The 17,141-nt window shown below is 45.9% G+C and overlaps 1 protein-coding gene across 1 annotated transcript; it reads left to right on the forward strand.

Annotated features, from left to right (window-relative positions):
- Nucleotides 1-3,591: 3,591 nt before the first annotated feature.
- On the forward strand, nt 3,592-11,259 carry LOC125771484 (POU domain protein CF1A). Its single transcript, XM_049442154.1, has one exon. It carries the CDS (start codon nt 3,872-3,874, stop codon nt 5,336-5,338), a length of 1,467 nt encoding a protein of 488 aa, XP_049298111.1. The 5' UTR covers nt 3,592-3,871; the 3' UTR covers nt 5,339-11,259.
- Nucleotides 11,260-17,141: the final 5,882 nt, after the last annotated feature.

The raw sequence follows: 17,141 nt of genomic DNA on the forward strand, positions 1-17,141 counted from the left end.
TTTTATAGGGGATCTTCGCCTCTCGTCCCTCGTCCCTTCGCACCATAAAACCCACGCAGCAAAATCGCAGCCAAAAATGCGTTTTTTTTTCACTCTCTCTCTCTCGCGCTCGTTCTCGCTGTTCAACCTGCAAACTTCTTATAAAAGGGGCACGTCTTTTATGAAATGGCTTTAAGGTTCAAGGCACACACACACCGTTGGCCATCGCCAGGGTCGGATGGGATGCGTACGGTGCAAAAGTCTCATTGATGAGGATCATTATAGAGGCTGTCGGGAAGGTGGATGGGGACAGGATAATGATGCAAGCCCACAAACCGCACCACTTGGGCAATACCCAACGTGTGACGAAGAAAGGGGGATACGAAGTGGCAGAATTTGGCACGAAGAATGTGACACGGAACTGCAACGGAAGGTTTTGGTGTTCTGAAAAGTTTCTCAATTAAATGAGACATTTTGTGGGGGGCAGTTTTTTGTTTGGTTTGGTCGGGTGTGATGTTGTTGCTGCTACTGCTACCGTAAATATTTGCTGTTACCATTCCGTGAGTTGTTATTTCTGTTTCGGTGCAGTTTTTTTTGCTGCGGAGGGTGTAGCGGAAGGAACAAATGGACCTGAACGGGTTCCATTGAGCAGATTATCCAACACGCTTGTGTGCTGTGTGTCATCGTGCAGGTGTTTTTTTTCGTTTTGTTTGCTTGCCGGTATGGATTAACGTTCCATGTTGCTATGCGCCACCCCTGATGTGCTCGAATAGTATTTTATTCCAAAATCTATCAATCCTTCTGGTTCATTTAAGCTCAAAAACGAACCGAAACCGATTGCACAAAACTTGCATGCGATTTGCATATACGTACCGTGCTGTGAGGGTATGTATACAGGATCTAGCATAAATTTTCTATTGCCCCGTGCAACAATAATTACTCATTGTAATATTACATTCGGCTTAGCTACACTGTTGCTTTCTATTAATTATTACTTACAGGCTAAATGTTTACAATTTTCATTCATATGAATAATGTAGAGCAAGTAGACGGACGTTAGGTCCTTTTCAAGGGTAAAATCATTCCCATTGAGGTAGTAAAGGTGTGATGTATGCTGTAATAATTTTAGAGGTACACTTTAATTATAAAATACAAGTCATTCAAATTGAAACGATGTTAAGCGTGTCAATTTTTTTTTGAGAATTTATAGTAAATTGCACAAACTAAAAAAATGTTAAAATAGTTAACAAAATTATAAATAAGCATTGTTTCTGTTAATTAATTTTTAGGGTATATTAAACGTTTAATAAAATGTAAAATAAAGTTCTTCAATGAGAGCATGTTGCGAGAAATTGAAACCGCTCTATCGCGAGCAATCGCTAAATTTAAAAACTCAACAAAACTGAACATATCACACAGGATGGATAATGCTGAAAACCCCTGCACTGCTGTGGTCAACCCTGCTAAATGTCAACATCGCGAAGAGAAGGAAAGCTACAGCGCAGGAACGAACGTAGTTGTCTCGTTCGGCGGTTGCGATGGGCGTGGCTAACGAGTTTGAAATGGAGGGCGAAATTTACCCGACAGTCAGTCTCAGTTTTACTCTCGAAGCGATTGCACACGCGGACACATTCGTGCGTACGAATCTTTATTCATTTTCGTGCATCATCTTTGGCGCCGTGTGACACTCTGTCACTCTGGCCCAACTATCGCAACTCAGTCGTATCGACGTACGCAAAGGGTTTGCATTGTTTAGCAAACTACCCCCTAAAAGAGAAGAAAAAAAACGGGTGCGTATCGGGTGCGTGCGTGCGTTCTGTTTGCGATCGCGAATTTATACAAATTCCGGTTCAAAAGCGATATTTAATCGGTTCGGTTTCGAAAACGAATGTATGGAAATTTAAAGTTCCAAGTGTAAATGGTCAGCATCAGAAATAATCTGTGTGAACTTGTGCGTACCCCTTAGAGCCATTTGTGAGGTGTTAGTGATTGTTTGAAGTGCAAACAAATAAAAAAAAAGCTCCGCGAAGTCAACCCCGATCAGCCGGTTTACCGATGTTGATCTGCACCGATGTACCGAGGCTGACGAGTGCGGGCCTTGCCCAACATGCGAATGTTTACAGTCGGCGAATACACGGTGTGCCTAATGCGATCTGTCGATGCCGATGAGCGCACCATACCGAACCATCGCTGCTAGCCACAAATGATTGACCGGAAAGCAGCATCATCACCGGGACGTCGGTCGAATGCAATCGGAAGCTTGCGGGTTGCGTGCGTACGGCGCGCAAACATCTTCACAGCACAGTCAGAGACCGGATCGGGCAGAGAGCGTGTGCCCCGTAACGGCACACAAGTGTAATTAATTTGAATAATCTACCGACCGACCGTGTACCTTCTGAGCCGGCAGTGGCAGATATTAGCATACAAAAAAAAAAAATTTGACCCCTGCCAGGACGATCCCGAGCAGAGATCGGAAATCGGAAAGATAGAGAGAGAAAAAAAAATACACCACGGCAGCAAAAACAAAAGTCAACAACACAACGCACGCCTTTAACGCCGGCGAAAGGTGAAAAACGTCCCGTTTGATATAAGCTGATAAAGCGGGGCTGACTGAATCGATCGTGTGTAAAAGTGTTTTTGTGAAGCTTTGAATTTAACGCGCATACTTCTACGTTTTGCGCGATCGAACCCGCGGTTTGGATCGATCGGCCCCTGGCCCAAAACGCTTCTGGTTTTTAGTTTTTGTTTTGTTTGTTTTGTTTGTTACCTTTTGCAAGAAGAACACGTAAATGTACGGCGTATCGGTTTTTGGGCGAGCAAATATCCGATCTAGCAGCAACGAAACGAGCGGAATTAGAAAACGTTTAGCAGCAGCATCCGTGCGTGCGTGAGTGTGCATTTGCGTGAATACGGCGAAAGGTGATTTGCAAAGTGTGAGTGTGAATTTATAACGCACAAAAAAAGAAGAAGAAAAAAACGGGAACGCGTAGCGTGAAATTAAGTGTTCTCGGTTGCGTCTGTGGTCTGTATAGATGTGTCTGGTGCTTTGTTGGTAATTCTTTTCCCAAAAAGCTACTAATCGTCACTTTCGATAACGCGTCCGATATACGCAGCAAGTGAAATACTACCAGCAGCGGCAGTTCTACAAAACGTCAACGACAACAGCGACAGCGAGCGAGTTTTATAGTAGTAGACATGCGTAGTGTGTGAGATCGTGAAGCATCATAGTAGTCGTTGCTGCCGTTTACTCGGGAGCTGCAGAAAAAAAAAATCCCCCGATTGAGATTCTGTTTTTTTTTCGAGGGGCTCCTTTGACGTTTTGAGATTTTGAGATCGTATTGTGTGTTTGTGTTTTTTCCGTTATAATTTGTTTGTTGATTTTTGTTTCCGTTGTGTGCGCGGAAGTTGTTTGAGCGAGCAAGCACACGAAGCGCTTCACTGTTCGTGATCTTGCATCCTTGCCGGCCAGAAAAGTCGAACCGAGTCGGCCTTCCACTTTGATCGGACACTTTGCGTGTATGCGTACGTGTATGTGCGTGTAAGCGAGGTGGCAAAGAGCCGACCATCACGAACGCAGCAGAAGAAAATACGGCCGAGAGCCAACAGCTGAGCGGCAGTGTCCGGCCTCGTGGAGGTATACGGTGGTGCGGTAGACGAAGCAGGCGGCGGGGTAGAAGGAGGAGAAGGGCTGGTAGTGTTGCCCGGTTCCCGTAACGCAGAAACCATCGATCACCAAAGGATAAACGGTGGCGGCGGCGGCGTCGGCGGTGCCGGAGGCCTCGGCATTGATGTTGGCTGGAATCCGTTCGCGTGGAAGATAGGAAAAGTGAGCCCAAATTTGGAGCCGTACCCCGCCAGCGTGGAAGGGCTGAGTAGCCCGCGGGCGGTGGGGATGGCCGCCACCGCGTACATCTCGCCCGGCGCCGAGCTGGACATGGCGCTGGGCGGTAGCGGTGGCGGTGGCGGTGGAGGAGGCGGCGGCGGCTACCATCATACATCCTCGCCGCGCAGTGCGGCCGATGCGAACGAGATGAAGTATATGCATCACCATCACCATCACCATCATCAGTCGGCTGCGGCGGCAGCGGCAGTGGCGGCCGCCGCCACACACCACCATGCCGCCGGTCTGACCGTACCCTCAAGCCCATCGCCCAATCCGGCCGGTCTAGGGTCGGTAACGGGTGGGCTAAGTGCGACACCCTGGGGCGCCCTGCAACCGAGTGACCCGTGGTCGCTTCACGTCGCCCATTCGCATCCTGCCCATTCGCACCCGCACGCTCATCCGCATCCGGCGGACGTGAAACAGGAGATGCACCTGAGTCAACAGGCCCGCCAGCAAGCCGGTGGCGGTCCGGGCGGTGGAGGTGGCGGTGGCGGAGGAGGCGGAGGAGGCGGAGGCGGTGGGATGACTTCACCGCACGGGTGGCATGCGCCGGTACATGCCGGTGCCCATTATGCCACCGGTACCGGTTCACCGCTGCAGTACCATGCGGCCATGAACGGTATGCTGCACCATCCGGCCTCCCATCATCATCATCCCGCGCATCACCAAAGTGCGGCGGCCGCTACGCCGTCGTTGCATCCCTCGCTGAGGGGTGAATCGCCCCAGCTGCATCTGCCACCACATCACCACCACCACCATCATCACCATCACCTGCAGGGCGACCGGGACGTGAGTGCGGGCGAGGAAGACACACCGACGTCCGACGATCTGGAAGCGTTCGCGAAACAGTTCAAGCAGCGCCGGATCAAGCTCGGTTTTACGCAGGCCGACGTTGGTCTGGCGCTCGGCACGCTGTACGGTAATGTGTTCTCCCAGACGACGATCTGCCGGTTCGAGGCGTTGCAGCTGAGCTTCAAAAACATGTGCAAGCTGAAACCGTTGCTGCAGAAATGGCTCGAGGAGGCCGACTCGACGACCGGTTCGCCAACGAGCATCGACAAGATAGCGGCCCAGGGCCGGAAGCGGAAAAAGCGCACCAGCATCGAGGTGTCGGTGAAGGGTGCGCTGGAGCAGCACTTCCACAAGCAGCCGAAACCGTCGGCCCAGGAGATCTCGACGCTAGCGGACAGTTTGCAGCTGGAGAAGGAAGTGGTGCGGGTGTGGTTTTGCAACCGGCGGCAGAAGGAGAAGCGCATGACGCCACCGAACACGATGGGCGGCGACATGATGGACGGTATGCCGCCCGGTCATATGGGGCACGGTGGGCATCACGGTGGCCATGGTGGGTACCATCCGCACCATGACATGCACGGTAGCCCGATGGGTGCGCACAGTCACAGCCACAGCCCGCCGATGTTGAGCCCGCAGGGTATGGGCGCAACCGTCGGTGGCCATCATCAGCTAGCGGCCCACTAGCAATCAGAGCACCAGGAGTCCACGGCGGCTCAAGCGGCCCAGGCGGCGGCAGCGGCACAGGTGGCGGCACAGGCGGCCTTCTTTACGCCGATACACCACCCGCACGCTCACCACCACCATCACCATCATCACCCGCATGCCTACCATCATCCGCACGCCCACCATCCGCATCATGGTGCGGCTGCAGCGGCCGCCGCGGCAGCCGCAGCAGCAGCAGCAGCTGCTGCCGCGATGGTCGGTGGCCACGGTGTGTATGGATCTGCGTCGTCGGGCGGGGGAGCAAGTGGGGCGGCCGGGGAGCAGGGAAATAGCACGCAAGTGTCCCTATCATCCGCGTCGCCACCGGCCTCGTCTGGGTCTTCGGCCGCCCAGGCGACGGGTGCCAGCGGTCTCGGTGAGGGTGCTGGTCAGCAGCCACCCTCACAGTCGTCCACCGTACCGGCAACGTCGTCGTCTTCACCTGCGCCCACAAGTTCGTCATCGTCTGCTTCGTCAACGCTGGCCGCACAAATGTACATAGACCATCAGCGAAGTCAGCAGCAACAGCAGCAGCAACAGCAGCAGCAGCAGCAGCAACTGCAGCAGCAGCAGCAACAGCAACAGCAGCAGCAGCAACAACATGCTCAAGCTCATCACCAACAGCAGCTGCATACGAGACGACTCTTGCAGGAATGGACTCTGCAGTTCGGACCAACCGGAACAGCAACTGGTGCGCGTTACATTTAGATGGAATCACATCGAAAAACAAAACAAAACACACAGCAAGGAGAGAGAGATAGTTACAGAAGAGAGTAAAAAAAAACTACACATCCACACACACAACACGAAAGGATACGAAAGCCGTCAGGAAGTGTAATGTTCCGGTCGCGGAAATCGGAACACTTCGGGCGGGAGCTTACGGTTAGGGTAGAACGTATATATATATATTATAAATATTGAAACAAAACAAACAATCTAGGTATGTTAAGTAGCTAAGGAGCAGCTGCGGGAGTGTCCCTCCCGTGAATCACGTCACGGCCGCACACCACAGATAAGGATGAGCGTAGAATGATGATCCTCATGCGTACGATCGCATAAGTACCGCATTAAAAAAAAGAGAGAAAGATAGAAAGAGTACCAAATCAAACCACTAACGTCGAGTGACAGGCTACTACTACTACTACTATTCGAGTAGTGCTGTGTGATCCATTGTCTGGTTGTGTTTGCGCGCGCGTGTGTGTCTGTGTGTATGTTAGTGCGCGAGTTCTCGAGATCGAATTGTACATATACTAAGTTTCGGGGAGGGTCATCGGTTCATTGAACGAGAAGTGTAAAGAAACAGGACACGGGCGATAGGACACTTCACGGTTGTAACGCTAGTGTGTAACAGTGTAGTAACGCGAGGACAGCATTAAAGACAAAGAAAATGGCCCCCAAACCAAATTCTGGAGGGGAAAAAACGGAGGATAGTTTACGCTACGAAATCTGCGATCTTGCGGAATCTGAGGCGATTCGGTTCGGTTTATAGTTGTGTAAGTGCGAAATGCGTGCGAAATATGTTCGAGAAAAGCAAAAGAAAAATTGTGCATTGGAAAAGATTTATTAAAACACAGCTTCAACACCGTTCTTTTCTCGGGGAAGTTCCTTTTTTCCGAGACACGGTTTAAGTTGCAAGTGGAACTGAAGACAAGTAGTACAGGATTTGATTTCGTGTTTCTGTTTTGTTTGATTGCTTTCAGTTTCAGTTTCCGCTCGAAAGGTTTTTTTCCGTGGATGTTTTGTACGGTGATTTCCAACATTATCAACAGGAACGTTCATGGTGGATAGGAAGCAAAAATCGTTGGTGCGCCTTTACAATGTCCGAAATATTCAAACAAGCCGTGTGTTGTGTGAGACGAATGGTGTTTAGCTGATGGTTTCGCATCGTTACGTTGGTGAATTTGGCGCCCCGGTCATTCATCTAAATTTTTGTGTGCGCTTTCGTCCGGTGGTCCGGTAAGGGCGACCTCCCCAAAAACAGTGAGGTGACGCAATTCGGTGGCTTTCTGCACAGCAAAACGAATATACACCCCGCATTACGATAATTTCACAACCGCTCAAGTAAGTAAGGTGACAAGTTTAAAGTGGGGTAACAAAAAACCGCTTTTTTTGTTCTTTTCGATTGTGATGTGTGAATCTCACCTCGATCTCCGTAACCGTGGTATTGCCGTCGGCCCCGATATGCCGTCGGCAAACTGTGTGCAAAGTCGTTGTTGTGGCTGTGTGTGAGATTGTAATTGTAATTGACGCTGTGTTACACTGTTAGATCCCTTTTTTTAGTGTGTTGGAACTAGCAGCTCAAACAAAAAAAAATCGATATTATTTTTCAAGGCTTTGTTTCACTCCACAGAACGATCCTTCGGTCGGTTGTGTATTTGTGTTTTTGTCTGGGTACAAAACGTTATGCCCCGGTTTTGTGCCGGTTTTCAGCTAAATTTGTTTTGTTCTTCTTTTGTTTGATCGCAATTTGTTTGTGGGGGAAATTCCGTTTAGTGGATTTTCCGGTGACCTTGCGGATCACCATCATCAGTTCCTGCCACACTTCTGGTAATAGCCGTTCCCGATCTGGCCGAGATCTGGTCCAATCGGTGAAATGGAAATTCCACAGAAGCAAATCGGTCATAGTCAAATATGGCACCAAACTTACTACCCTTGCGCCAGGGAATTTGCGGGTGCCGAGATCCTTTTTTTCTTCGTGGGGTTTTTCCACTACGTTCGGTCTGGTGTAATTTCCCTCAAGGGAGCAATTTGTGTGCCGATCGTGCGGGCTTTTGATCCTCAACTATTTGTTTTGTGACCTCACACATTCCTTTCGGTAGTCGGCTAAGATTAGGGATCGGTTTTTGTTTTGTGTGTGATGCGATTATGCGAGGCATGGTGGATTTTTCGTGATAGGATTGCCACCGAGGAGGGTTATAACCGTTTTACTTAAGCTTCTAAACTCCATCGCACCAAGAGGTTGCAAGTGGGCGTGTGTAGCATAAGTGCAAGAAAGAACGGCACAAACGGCTCAATTTCGTACTAATCATCAACTGTGTTGTCTTAGTCATCGTTACCGCTTACACAGAATGCTTTTTAAAACCAGAAGCATTTTTGCAACTTAACAAAAAAAGAAGGAAAAAGGTTGTTAAGAAATCGGAAGGATGTGCGAAACGCATTAAACACAAAAACATCGTAAAGATGTTGAATGAGCTTTGAAAGCGCGTTAAAAAGCGCAGAGCAAACGTAACCTTTTTTTTTTAAAAGAGAGAGAAAGAGAGAGATACCCCATTAGCCAGCTAAATGATAGCCTGCCAATTGAATTCATGTTGATGTTGATTTATCGATTCACTCTTCTCGTTTCGCGTTTCGTGTTCGAAAAACGCTTCATTAAACGAAAACGTTTTACAGTTTTTGTTTCTGTTCTTTTCCAACAAAATGAAAGGGGGCAAAAAAAGAAACCATTGACGAAAAATTCGGGCTCCGAAACGAATTGACACAGGGTAATCATTTAGTGCAATAAGAAAATTAGAGACGCAAACAACAATGAAAAAAAAAAACGTAAAATTGTACAAAAAATGCTCAGAACCAACAACTGTGCTGTCCTGGACAAACTGTCCTGGGTGCACACGGCAGCGGCAAACTCTCTGATGCTTCTTTGCTCAGCATCTTCTTCTTCGTATTCTTCTTCTTGTTATGTAATGTGTAGTAAAATGCAGCCCATGGTACAGTGCATATCGGTGCACCATGTTGCAGCGGGGGGAAAAAACTAACAAAAAAACGATACGATCGCGGGTTCCCCGCATTTTGGATGCTGGTAATATGTGAGATGGAAATCGATTTCGAGAAATCTGCCAACACACACTCACACACACACCTTCGTCTGGAAACACGAAAACATTGATAAGGGTATCGAATTGGGAAGCATACGAAATAAACTGTTGTCGGAACCAAAATCATCCACCAGTTGGAAGATTTATAGTAAAAACAAAGCGAGAGCAAGAGAAAGAGTATGAAGGATGGGTTGAAAATACTAGAAATCTTAAAACAGCATAAACGAACCCACGATAAAGATGAGATGCATTTGCCGAAGGTGCAACAATAGTCATAACACACCTGCATGCAATCCTCCAGGTGGTTTGAATGAGGAAAAAAACACGAATGAATACAAGGATATTAACGTAATAAGGACAGTAGTAGTACTTTGGTGTGTGTGAGTGTGACGAAGTAGTAAAATCGGGTAACCGGTGTTGTACCATAATACAGTACGATCGAGGAATCGAATACAAAAAAAGAGAAGGGAAACACATAAGGCAACACAACACACAGAAGACAAAAGAAACAAACAAAAAAGGGTATAAGTACATTACATACTAGAAACAAAACGAATACAACACAAATACATGCATATACCGTTAAGCGTTAAGTGTAGAATGAATATGAACCCCTTTCCTAGTGGTAACAGTGGTGTATTTTTTGTTTTTTGCACACCCAGTTTGGGGTTTTGCAAAGAAACGTTAATGATAAAGTCTAAGCAAATCTTCTATACCCCCCTATGGCGTAGAAAATAAAGAAAGCGCAAACAAAAAATAAATGCACATGCCGCCTCCCTTCCCTACCCCTCCTTCCCCCTTATTTCCAAAAAAACAAAAACAACTCTTAAAAAGTAAACAAAACAAAAATGCGTTACTCGAGAAGTGTACATAAGTGTAGAAAAGTGTATGAATGGATCGACGAAAACAAAACAAAAACAAACAAAAAACGAGTGTGGATCGAAGCGGTAGTAAAAAGAAAAACCCCCACCCCCGAATTGGGCGCAAAAACGTATAAGAATACATACAAATAATCTATTGCAGAAAATATAAAAAAATCAGAAAACATAAAAAACATGTCTCCGTTTTAATTGATTTGTTGGCTGTTGAGCTAATTTTGGGTGTCCGTCTGCGAGTTGGAGATTTGAGCTTTTTTTCATCTTCTATTGTGTATATGTTTTTGTTTCCTCTTTTCTGGAAAAAAAGCCTCGTGTCCTCTGTGTTCGTTTCTATTAGTAAGTTTTGTGCGTTGTTTCTTCACCTTTTAACTTTAGTTCGGTAGTTTGATATTGTTGTTTTGCTCATCTTCCCTTTGTTTTACCCTAGCTCGCTAGTAGTTGGTTTATGAAATCAAAATTTAGTTAATATTTTATTGTGCTCGCTGAGCTTGATGAAGCTGCAGGGTTGATAATCAAAAAAACAACATACAAACAACGATGGAAAGAAATGTGTGACATCTGGGATGCAGTCGTTGGGAGAAATTTTGTTTCACAAAAAAAAAAAATGAGGGGCAAGTTGCTGGATACGAAAACCCGTGCTTACGTGATAGAATGGAGTAGATACGGTGGTGCAGGTGCTTAAGTTTAATGTGACGAATGCTTAACCAGATAACCAGTTTAAGAGTGATAGAGCAACTACTAAATAGCTAAGCAAATGGCACACGGCGAGCAAGTGTGATCGCGAGTGAAGCATTTTAATTTCGTAACGTTTCGTAACGGCCAGTCTGTACGCAAAATTTCACAGCGGGGAGCAGTGTGATTCGGTTCCAAAAACGCTAAGTTTAGAAGCAAATGGATAACAGGGATTGTGTGTTAATGCGGGGGGGAAGATGGTTAGAATTGAGCTCGAACTTGTATAACAAAGCACCAAAAGGGATAACACGAAAGCACACCCATGCACTCGTAGCAGCTCGAGGGAAATGACAAATGTAACAAAAGCATAGAACACAATCGAAAAAAGTTTTGTGCGAAAAAAACACAAGAAATGATACAAAAGTAAAGCAAGACATGCAGCAACAGGAGCGAAAAAAAAACACGTAAAACAGAAGCACAAACAAACGAGAAAAAAGAGAAAGAGAAAAACGAAACCCAAAAAAGGATAAGGCAACATAAGTACTAAGCTAAGTAATTAATTATTAGAGTTATTCTATTATAATAATTATATACGAGCAAAACTGGCAAGAAATAAGAAAACAGAAAACCAATTTTATTAAAATATTTATGATGAAAACACAACAAAAAAAAAAAAACAAAAAAAAAACAACACAACTTTCAGATCCTTTTTGCCATTAGAATGTGTCTGTTGAATGGGTAGTTGAGAAACTGGCGAAACTGGGAAAGGACACCAAGGCAGGAGCTTTTATGTCGCGGGTGGAATAATGACAAGCCGACCGAAACAAATGGATGTCGACGGGAAGCTTTCGTTTGGTTTTTTGTTTTTGTTTGCATTTTCCCCCCACAACCCGGAGAACGTTGTGCTTTTATTGTTTTCGCCTGTCATCGTTTTGCAGCAGTTGGCCATGGTTTTTTTTGTTGCAAGGATTTGTATCGTCTGGACGGTTTGACGTTTTAGTGACCGAAGAAGGTGCTCCCCATTTTACGATGGTACCGGCGCATTACGTTCCCGTGTGTGAGTGGCCTAGTGCCTAGTATGGTTTCGTATTTTTCGTTAGGTTTTGTATTTTAGGTTGTTGTTATTTTTGTTTCCAAATTTGGAACACTTTTTGGGCGGCTGTTCTGGTGCAGGATATGAAAGCCACAACCACAACCACAAGGAAACAGGGAAACAACACCATAAACCGATGTTTCGCTCATACACGTACTCACGCAGACTAACAGCAAATAAGCTTTCCGGAGAAACAGGTGTAGTAGCAGCATACCAGCATCAAGGATACGAGGTTTTGCGAAACAAATACCTCCATCTACGCCACCGATAAGCGAACGTTTGAATGAGTGTGAACCAACACATGGCTGTGTGGTAGTGTAAAGGTATACTCGTCAGGAGCAAAAAAGGTAACTTTATTTGTCCTTCTTTTTTTTTGTTCGGTGTACCTTTGCTTGTTGAAGTTTGAACATTTTCCGATTTGCATGGTAGTAAAGAGTTTCCAGCCCACTCCCCCTCACGCTGGTTGTGATTTTGCGTCATGCTTTTCATCATTTTTGTTGGGGTGTTACCATGGTGACGACGAGACTCGCGAATAAGCGCACGCTTGTTTGGTGTAGTGAGCATTTTCAGCTGTAGTAAACATAAACCGAATGAGTGAAGGTGTGTGTGTGTGTGCGTGAATGAGTGTGCGTAACGAGGAGCTCAAAATTTTGGCCCTGCTGTTTTCCGGCCTTGCGTGACATCCAGATCCCGATGAGCCGCCATTTGCACCATCACCCGTGGGGATGCTTCACTAAAAAGGAAGGACACAAACGGCGAGCGTTGGGCTTTGTTGGGTAAGTTTTGGTTTGTTGATGCTTTTTTTTTGTATGTTGTTGCTGTAGGAACTGAAACCGATGGGTGATGGGTTCTGATATTTCGTTACAATTTTTTGTGTCCATTTCCGGTGGGGATTGGTGCTTTTTCCGTCGTCTATGCTAAGGAAATTATTTTGGCGCGCTTCCGAGTTTGCCATTAGAAAGATTTCGAAGATTTGAAGAAGGCAGAATGAAGGCTGGGAACGCAAGTAGACTTAGGCGAATGTTGTACAACTTTGTTGAAAGAAAATATGGTGCATTGAAATGGGAGTAGTGAAAATTGTTTAAAGAGGTCACCGAGCATAATCGAAAATGGAATCCACGGACAGGGAAGGAATCGAAAAGCTAGTACTCGGCAAACGAGCGAACATTGAAGAAACAGGCACAACGGAACCATCGGTTGGTAGTTGCAAAATTTAGCAGAAAGTTGTCCTGAACATTGACTCCGTTCCGTTGGCGTAATCGTATCTTCTCTTCGATTTCTTAGGCAACTCGGTGTCTTCGCAAAATCATATCTCTCTGTAGCGCCGTCATCCATGCACCGATGTTTCGGCTTCAGACCGAGCAAAAGCTGGTCCCGGTATTTCTGGCTTGTCGATGCGAGAAGTTCATCATTTGGGGTAGGAAAAAACACAGTTCGCGAGGCAATGAAACGTACCTCTCGTATTGCCCACCATCGACGATGGCGACGTGCCATCGAAGATTCCTGTGTTTCGCATTTCAATTTTCACCAGTTTTTGCTATTGCTGTTGTTCGAATGGTGCTGGCGAAGTCTGTGTGTGTATGTCTGTTTCAATGGTTCGTTTCTACCAGCGTGGAATTGGGAGGTTTTTTTTGCTGTCGTAGTCGCGCAACACTAATGCTCGTCATTGTTGTCGAGGTTTTGCGATCAGCGCGATGAGCCGGTGGGGGGAGTGTTTCTTATTTCTGTGTTCTTTTTTTTCCTACCCGTTTGTATCAGTAGCCGCCATCTTTTCCACCAACCAACCCGACCCAACCGACGGCCCGTTTTATCGACAGCGAGACGGGCAGGATCCTAGACGGTTGGCCATGTTGGCTAGAACCGAGCGTTCTTCCCCTTTTTCGCGCTAGTGCGTCCGTGTCTACCGTACCGGCAAGAGATGGCAAGATGACCGGTGCGATTAAACACGCACCACGTTCAATGAGCGGTTGGAACCGCACATCCGCACACGATTTCCACATGATGTGACACAACCGAATCCGTCCGACCGTACCGAAGCCAACACGCGCGTCCGGGGAATGACACATTCTGCTGTGCGAGAGGAACATTGAACATTTGTTAGATGACAGGGCGGTCGACGGGAGCTTTTTGGGAAGGATTCGTGGCCTTCATCCTGGCAGCTATCAAACACATCGCGGCTCAATGGCATACCCGATGGGACACATTTATTCACCTTGTGTTGGAGTACACCAGAAATGCTGACTCTTCCTGATACGCCCGGAATCCGGACCGGTGGAATCTTCTTCTGTGCGGAAGGTTGACATAAACAACGTTCAGTCAAGGTAAGTGAAACTAAATTTTAAACAACACATTTTCGATTTACTAGCAAGACAGTACCTAGTATCTCATCAAAGTAGCTAATGAAGAAAGCTGTCATATTTGTTCTGACAGATACTGACAGTAAAAAGCTGTTTACTTTAAATTGAAAAAATCATCTTTAATACGCAATGACTTTAAAGCTTTTTTTTGAATGATGATAAAGTGCAAAAAAAAAACTCAACACAGTTAGTACTCCCGAAACCGCAAAGAGCACAAACTCTCCCCGCGTTTGCCGTTTTTTTGCCATCGACTTCTTCCCATTCTCCTCCGTCTTGCTTCTCGACGGGGGAAATAAAATTCGAATTATTTTCATTGCACGAACGCTACTTCCATTCGCCTTGCTGTCCATTGATGTCTGTGTCCGTGTCGTTGATGAAACGTACAAGCACCAGAACGTTTTGGGGCGAAACGTTGCGCATCTGCAAAATGTCTTAATCGTAGCTTTAAAATCTTTATTCCATTTTACGTTATGAGTCGGTCCGTTTTCCGGAAGCACACGGCAATGCGTTGGCGTTGGCAAACATTCTCGGTCGTAATGTTGAAGATGAAAGGACTGTTTTGTTGTTGTACTTCGCGGAGACAAACGGATGGGGAGGATGAAGAACGGTGGACAGTAATTCGCACATGCAAGATGTCCGGTCCGGAGCGTTGATGTGGGCGTTAAAAAGACGCGCTTCTACCGCTTGGAGTTTCCGCACGCACGCACGAAACGTACGCAGGAACGGAAAGGAAATGCCATTAAATTTGTGCGCCCCCTTTTCCGATGGTCCAACCGTGTGTCGTATGTGATCCTGTTCGGTGGACCATTTTTGTGTGGATTTGTGTGGATTCTATGGTTTGCAAAATTAAAACACACAAATCCACCGAAGTTGGAACTGGCGGTGGTGGAGATGAAATTGAAACAAATTCCGCGCGCGAAAAAAAGAAATGGTGGACAGAAAGCGTCACCGAAAAGAAAACGTATCGTTTAAAGTCGTCCGTTGGATCCAAAAGGGTCGTTGGAAAAGTCTTGTGAGTGGTGTAACAGCGTTTGGATTAAGAGCATTCCGAGTGCGTTTTAATCCAGGTTTCGCCACGACGTTCTTGTTTGCGACGCCGCGGTTCGTTGGTGTGAAGAAAGCTGGGATTAGGGTAAGATTTGCTTCCAAAGACCACTGTCGTCGCTGATTGCTGCTGATTGTGTAGATGTTTTGTTTTCTTGGTTTTACTGGTGTGAAGAAAATGCTTCCTTCTGCTGCTCATTTTATTTGCGTAGGCGATTGCAGAATATTTCCTGCGAGGATTTGAGCGAGTTTTTTTTTGCTTAATGTTTAATCAGTGGAAATATGTTTTGTTAATCGAGTCACTTTACTGTACCGTATATTAATCATCAGAAAAATCTAGGACTGGTTAAGAAATCGTGACCTTGTCAAAAAGCACGTCGGAAATCGGGGCAGAATTTTTCGTGCCCGTTCGATCACGCTGAAAGATGTATCTCAGCGTCCGTGAGTTAGCTACCAAGTGTGTCCTGCTGTGCAGAGGGCTATGTAAGGCCGTTCAATTTACGCCAAAATACAAAAAAACACAAAATAAATCCTTCCACCAAAAACTATCGTCCACACGGAGATGTTACGACCTTATCTTCTGGTCGTCCTCTGGAACGGGTGAAGAACGGGAATCGTGCGCACGAGCGTTAATGTACAGGCAGCACGCTTCTGCGCTACAGCCTCTTTTTTTTTGAGCCAGAAAAATGGAAGAAAAATCTAAAGAAAAAATAAAATGCACCTCCAAAAAGGTACACGTGAAACTTCGTCCCGAAGATGGGAAGCCCAGAAAACGCCATGAGTGACATTGAAATTTCCGTGCTATTACACCGAGCGCAAACCCTTATGTCTTAATCAATTCGTCGGAATCGGGCACTGGTGTGAGCCGCGCGGGTTCATGTTTTGTGCGATAGGAATCGAGTGTGGAAGCGCCTTGTCCATGGAGTCACTTTCGAATCCACTATCTGGCCCGGGGTCTTCGTGGGTGAATCCGCAACGAAAAGTGAGAACTCTCGGTTCTCTTGGAGGTTGGGGTCAGTTTTTGTGGTGTCGGGGTTTTAACACCGTTGAAAAGGGGTTTTGTTTTTTTTGGGCGAAAAATCGTTCAGTGTCACGAAGATTGTAGCCTCGCATGACAATTATTTGGCGCTTAAAGTAAACGAAATTAATGGCGCAATAAATAAAATTGGGTACGGCGCGCTGCAGGGAGCAATGCGCGCGGCAAAAGCGGACCAGATAGTAAAGCACGTGAAGAAGAGTTTATTTTTCTAAAAGAACTAAAAATAATTTATTAAACGTTGGTGTTTATATTGCAAATTGAAAGGTAAGAAGAAACAATATTAAAAAATTGAAAACATTTATAAAACAACACAATGTTTTGAGTAAAAGGCAGTAAGCTTGACAAAAAAAAAACCTTTTCTTTTACTGTGACCTCATCGGTTGGGCACAACGTTTGCTGTACCACCTGCCCGAAATCGGGGCGGAAATAGTTTAGATTAAGCGAAGGATGATGCGGTAGTAGAAAAGAATTGCACATCAGCACGGCATTCGATACTGGGCCTACTTCCCCTTTATTTGCTGTCTTCTTTTTACACACCGAAAAAGAGAACCAGTAGAAGAAAAATGAAGTAAAACATATTAGCAAAAAAAACCTAAAAAAAGCACATTCCTACGGTGCTTAAAAGTTACGGGAGGAAACATATTCCCCACAACGAACTAAAAGGTAAAGATAAAGTGTGTAGAAAAATGGGAAAGCAAAAAAAAAACAAAGGAAAATCCTTCATAAGCTGAGAATTGTACAAAGGCTGTTGGTACCAAGTCACACTCACACACACACACCGGTTGCCGGAGGTTCATAAAACAAAAGGCTAGAGAAAAGCCAGCTTGATATCGTCCCGTTAATGAGCAATAAACTGGGGGTATTAATTGCGTACCCCAAAAATGAAAAAA

This window comes from Anopheles funestus, chromosome 3RL (assembly GCF_943734845.2).
Source record: "Anopheles funestus chromosome 3RL, idAnoFuneDA-416_04, whole genome shotgun sequence".
Classification (NCBI taxonomy): domain Eukaryota; kingdom Metazoa; phylum Arthropoda; class Insecta; order Diptera; family Culicidae; genus Anopheles; species Anopheles funestus.

Coding starts and splice junctions, on each gene's coding strand:
- LOC125771484 (XM_049442154.1), top strand. CDS start 3,872: ATGGCCGCCACCGCGTACATCTCGCCCGGCGCCGAGCTGGACATGGCG.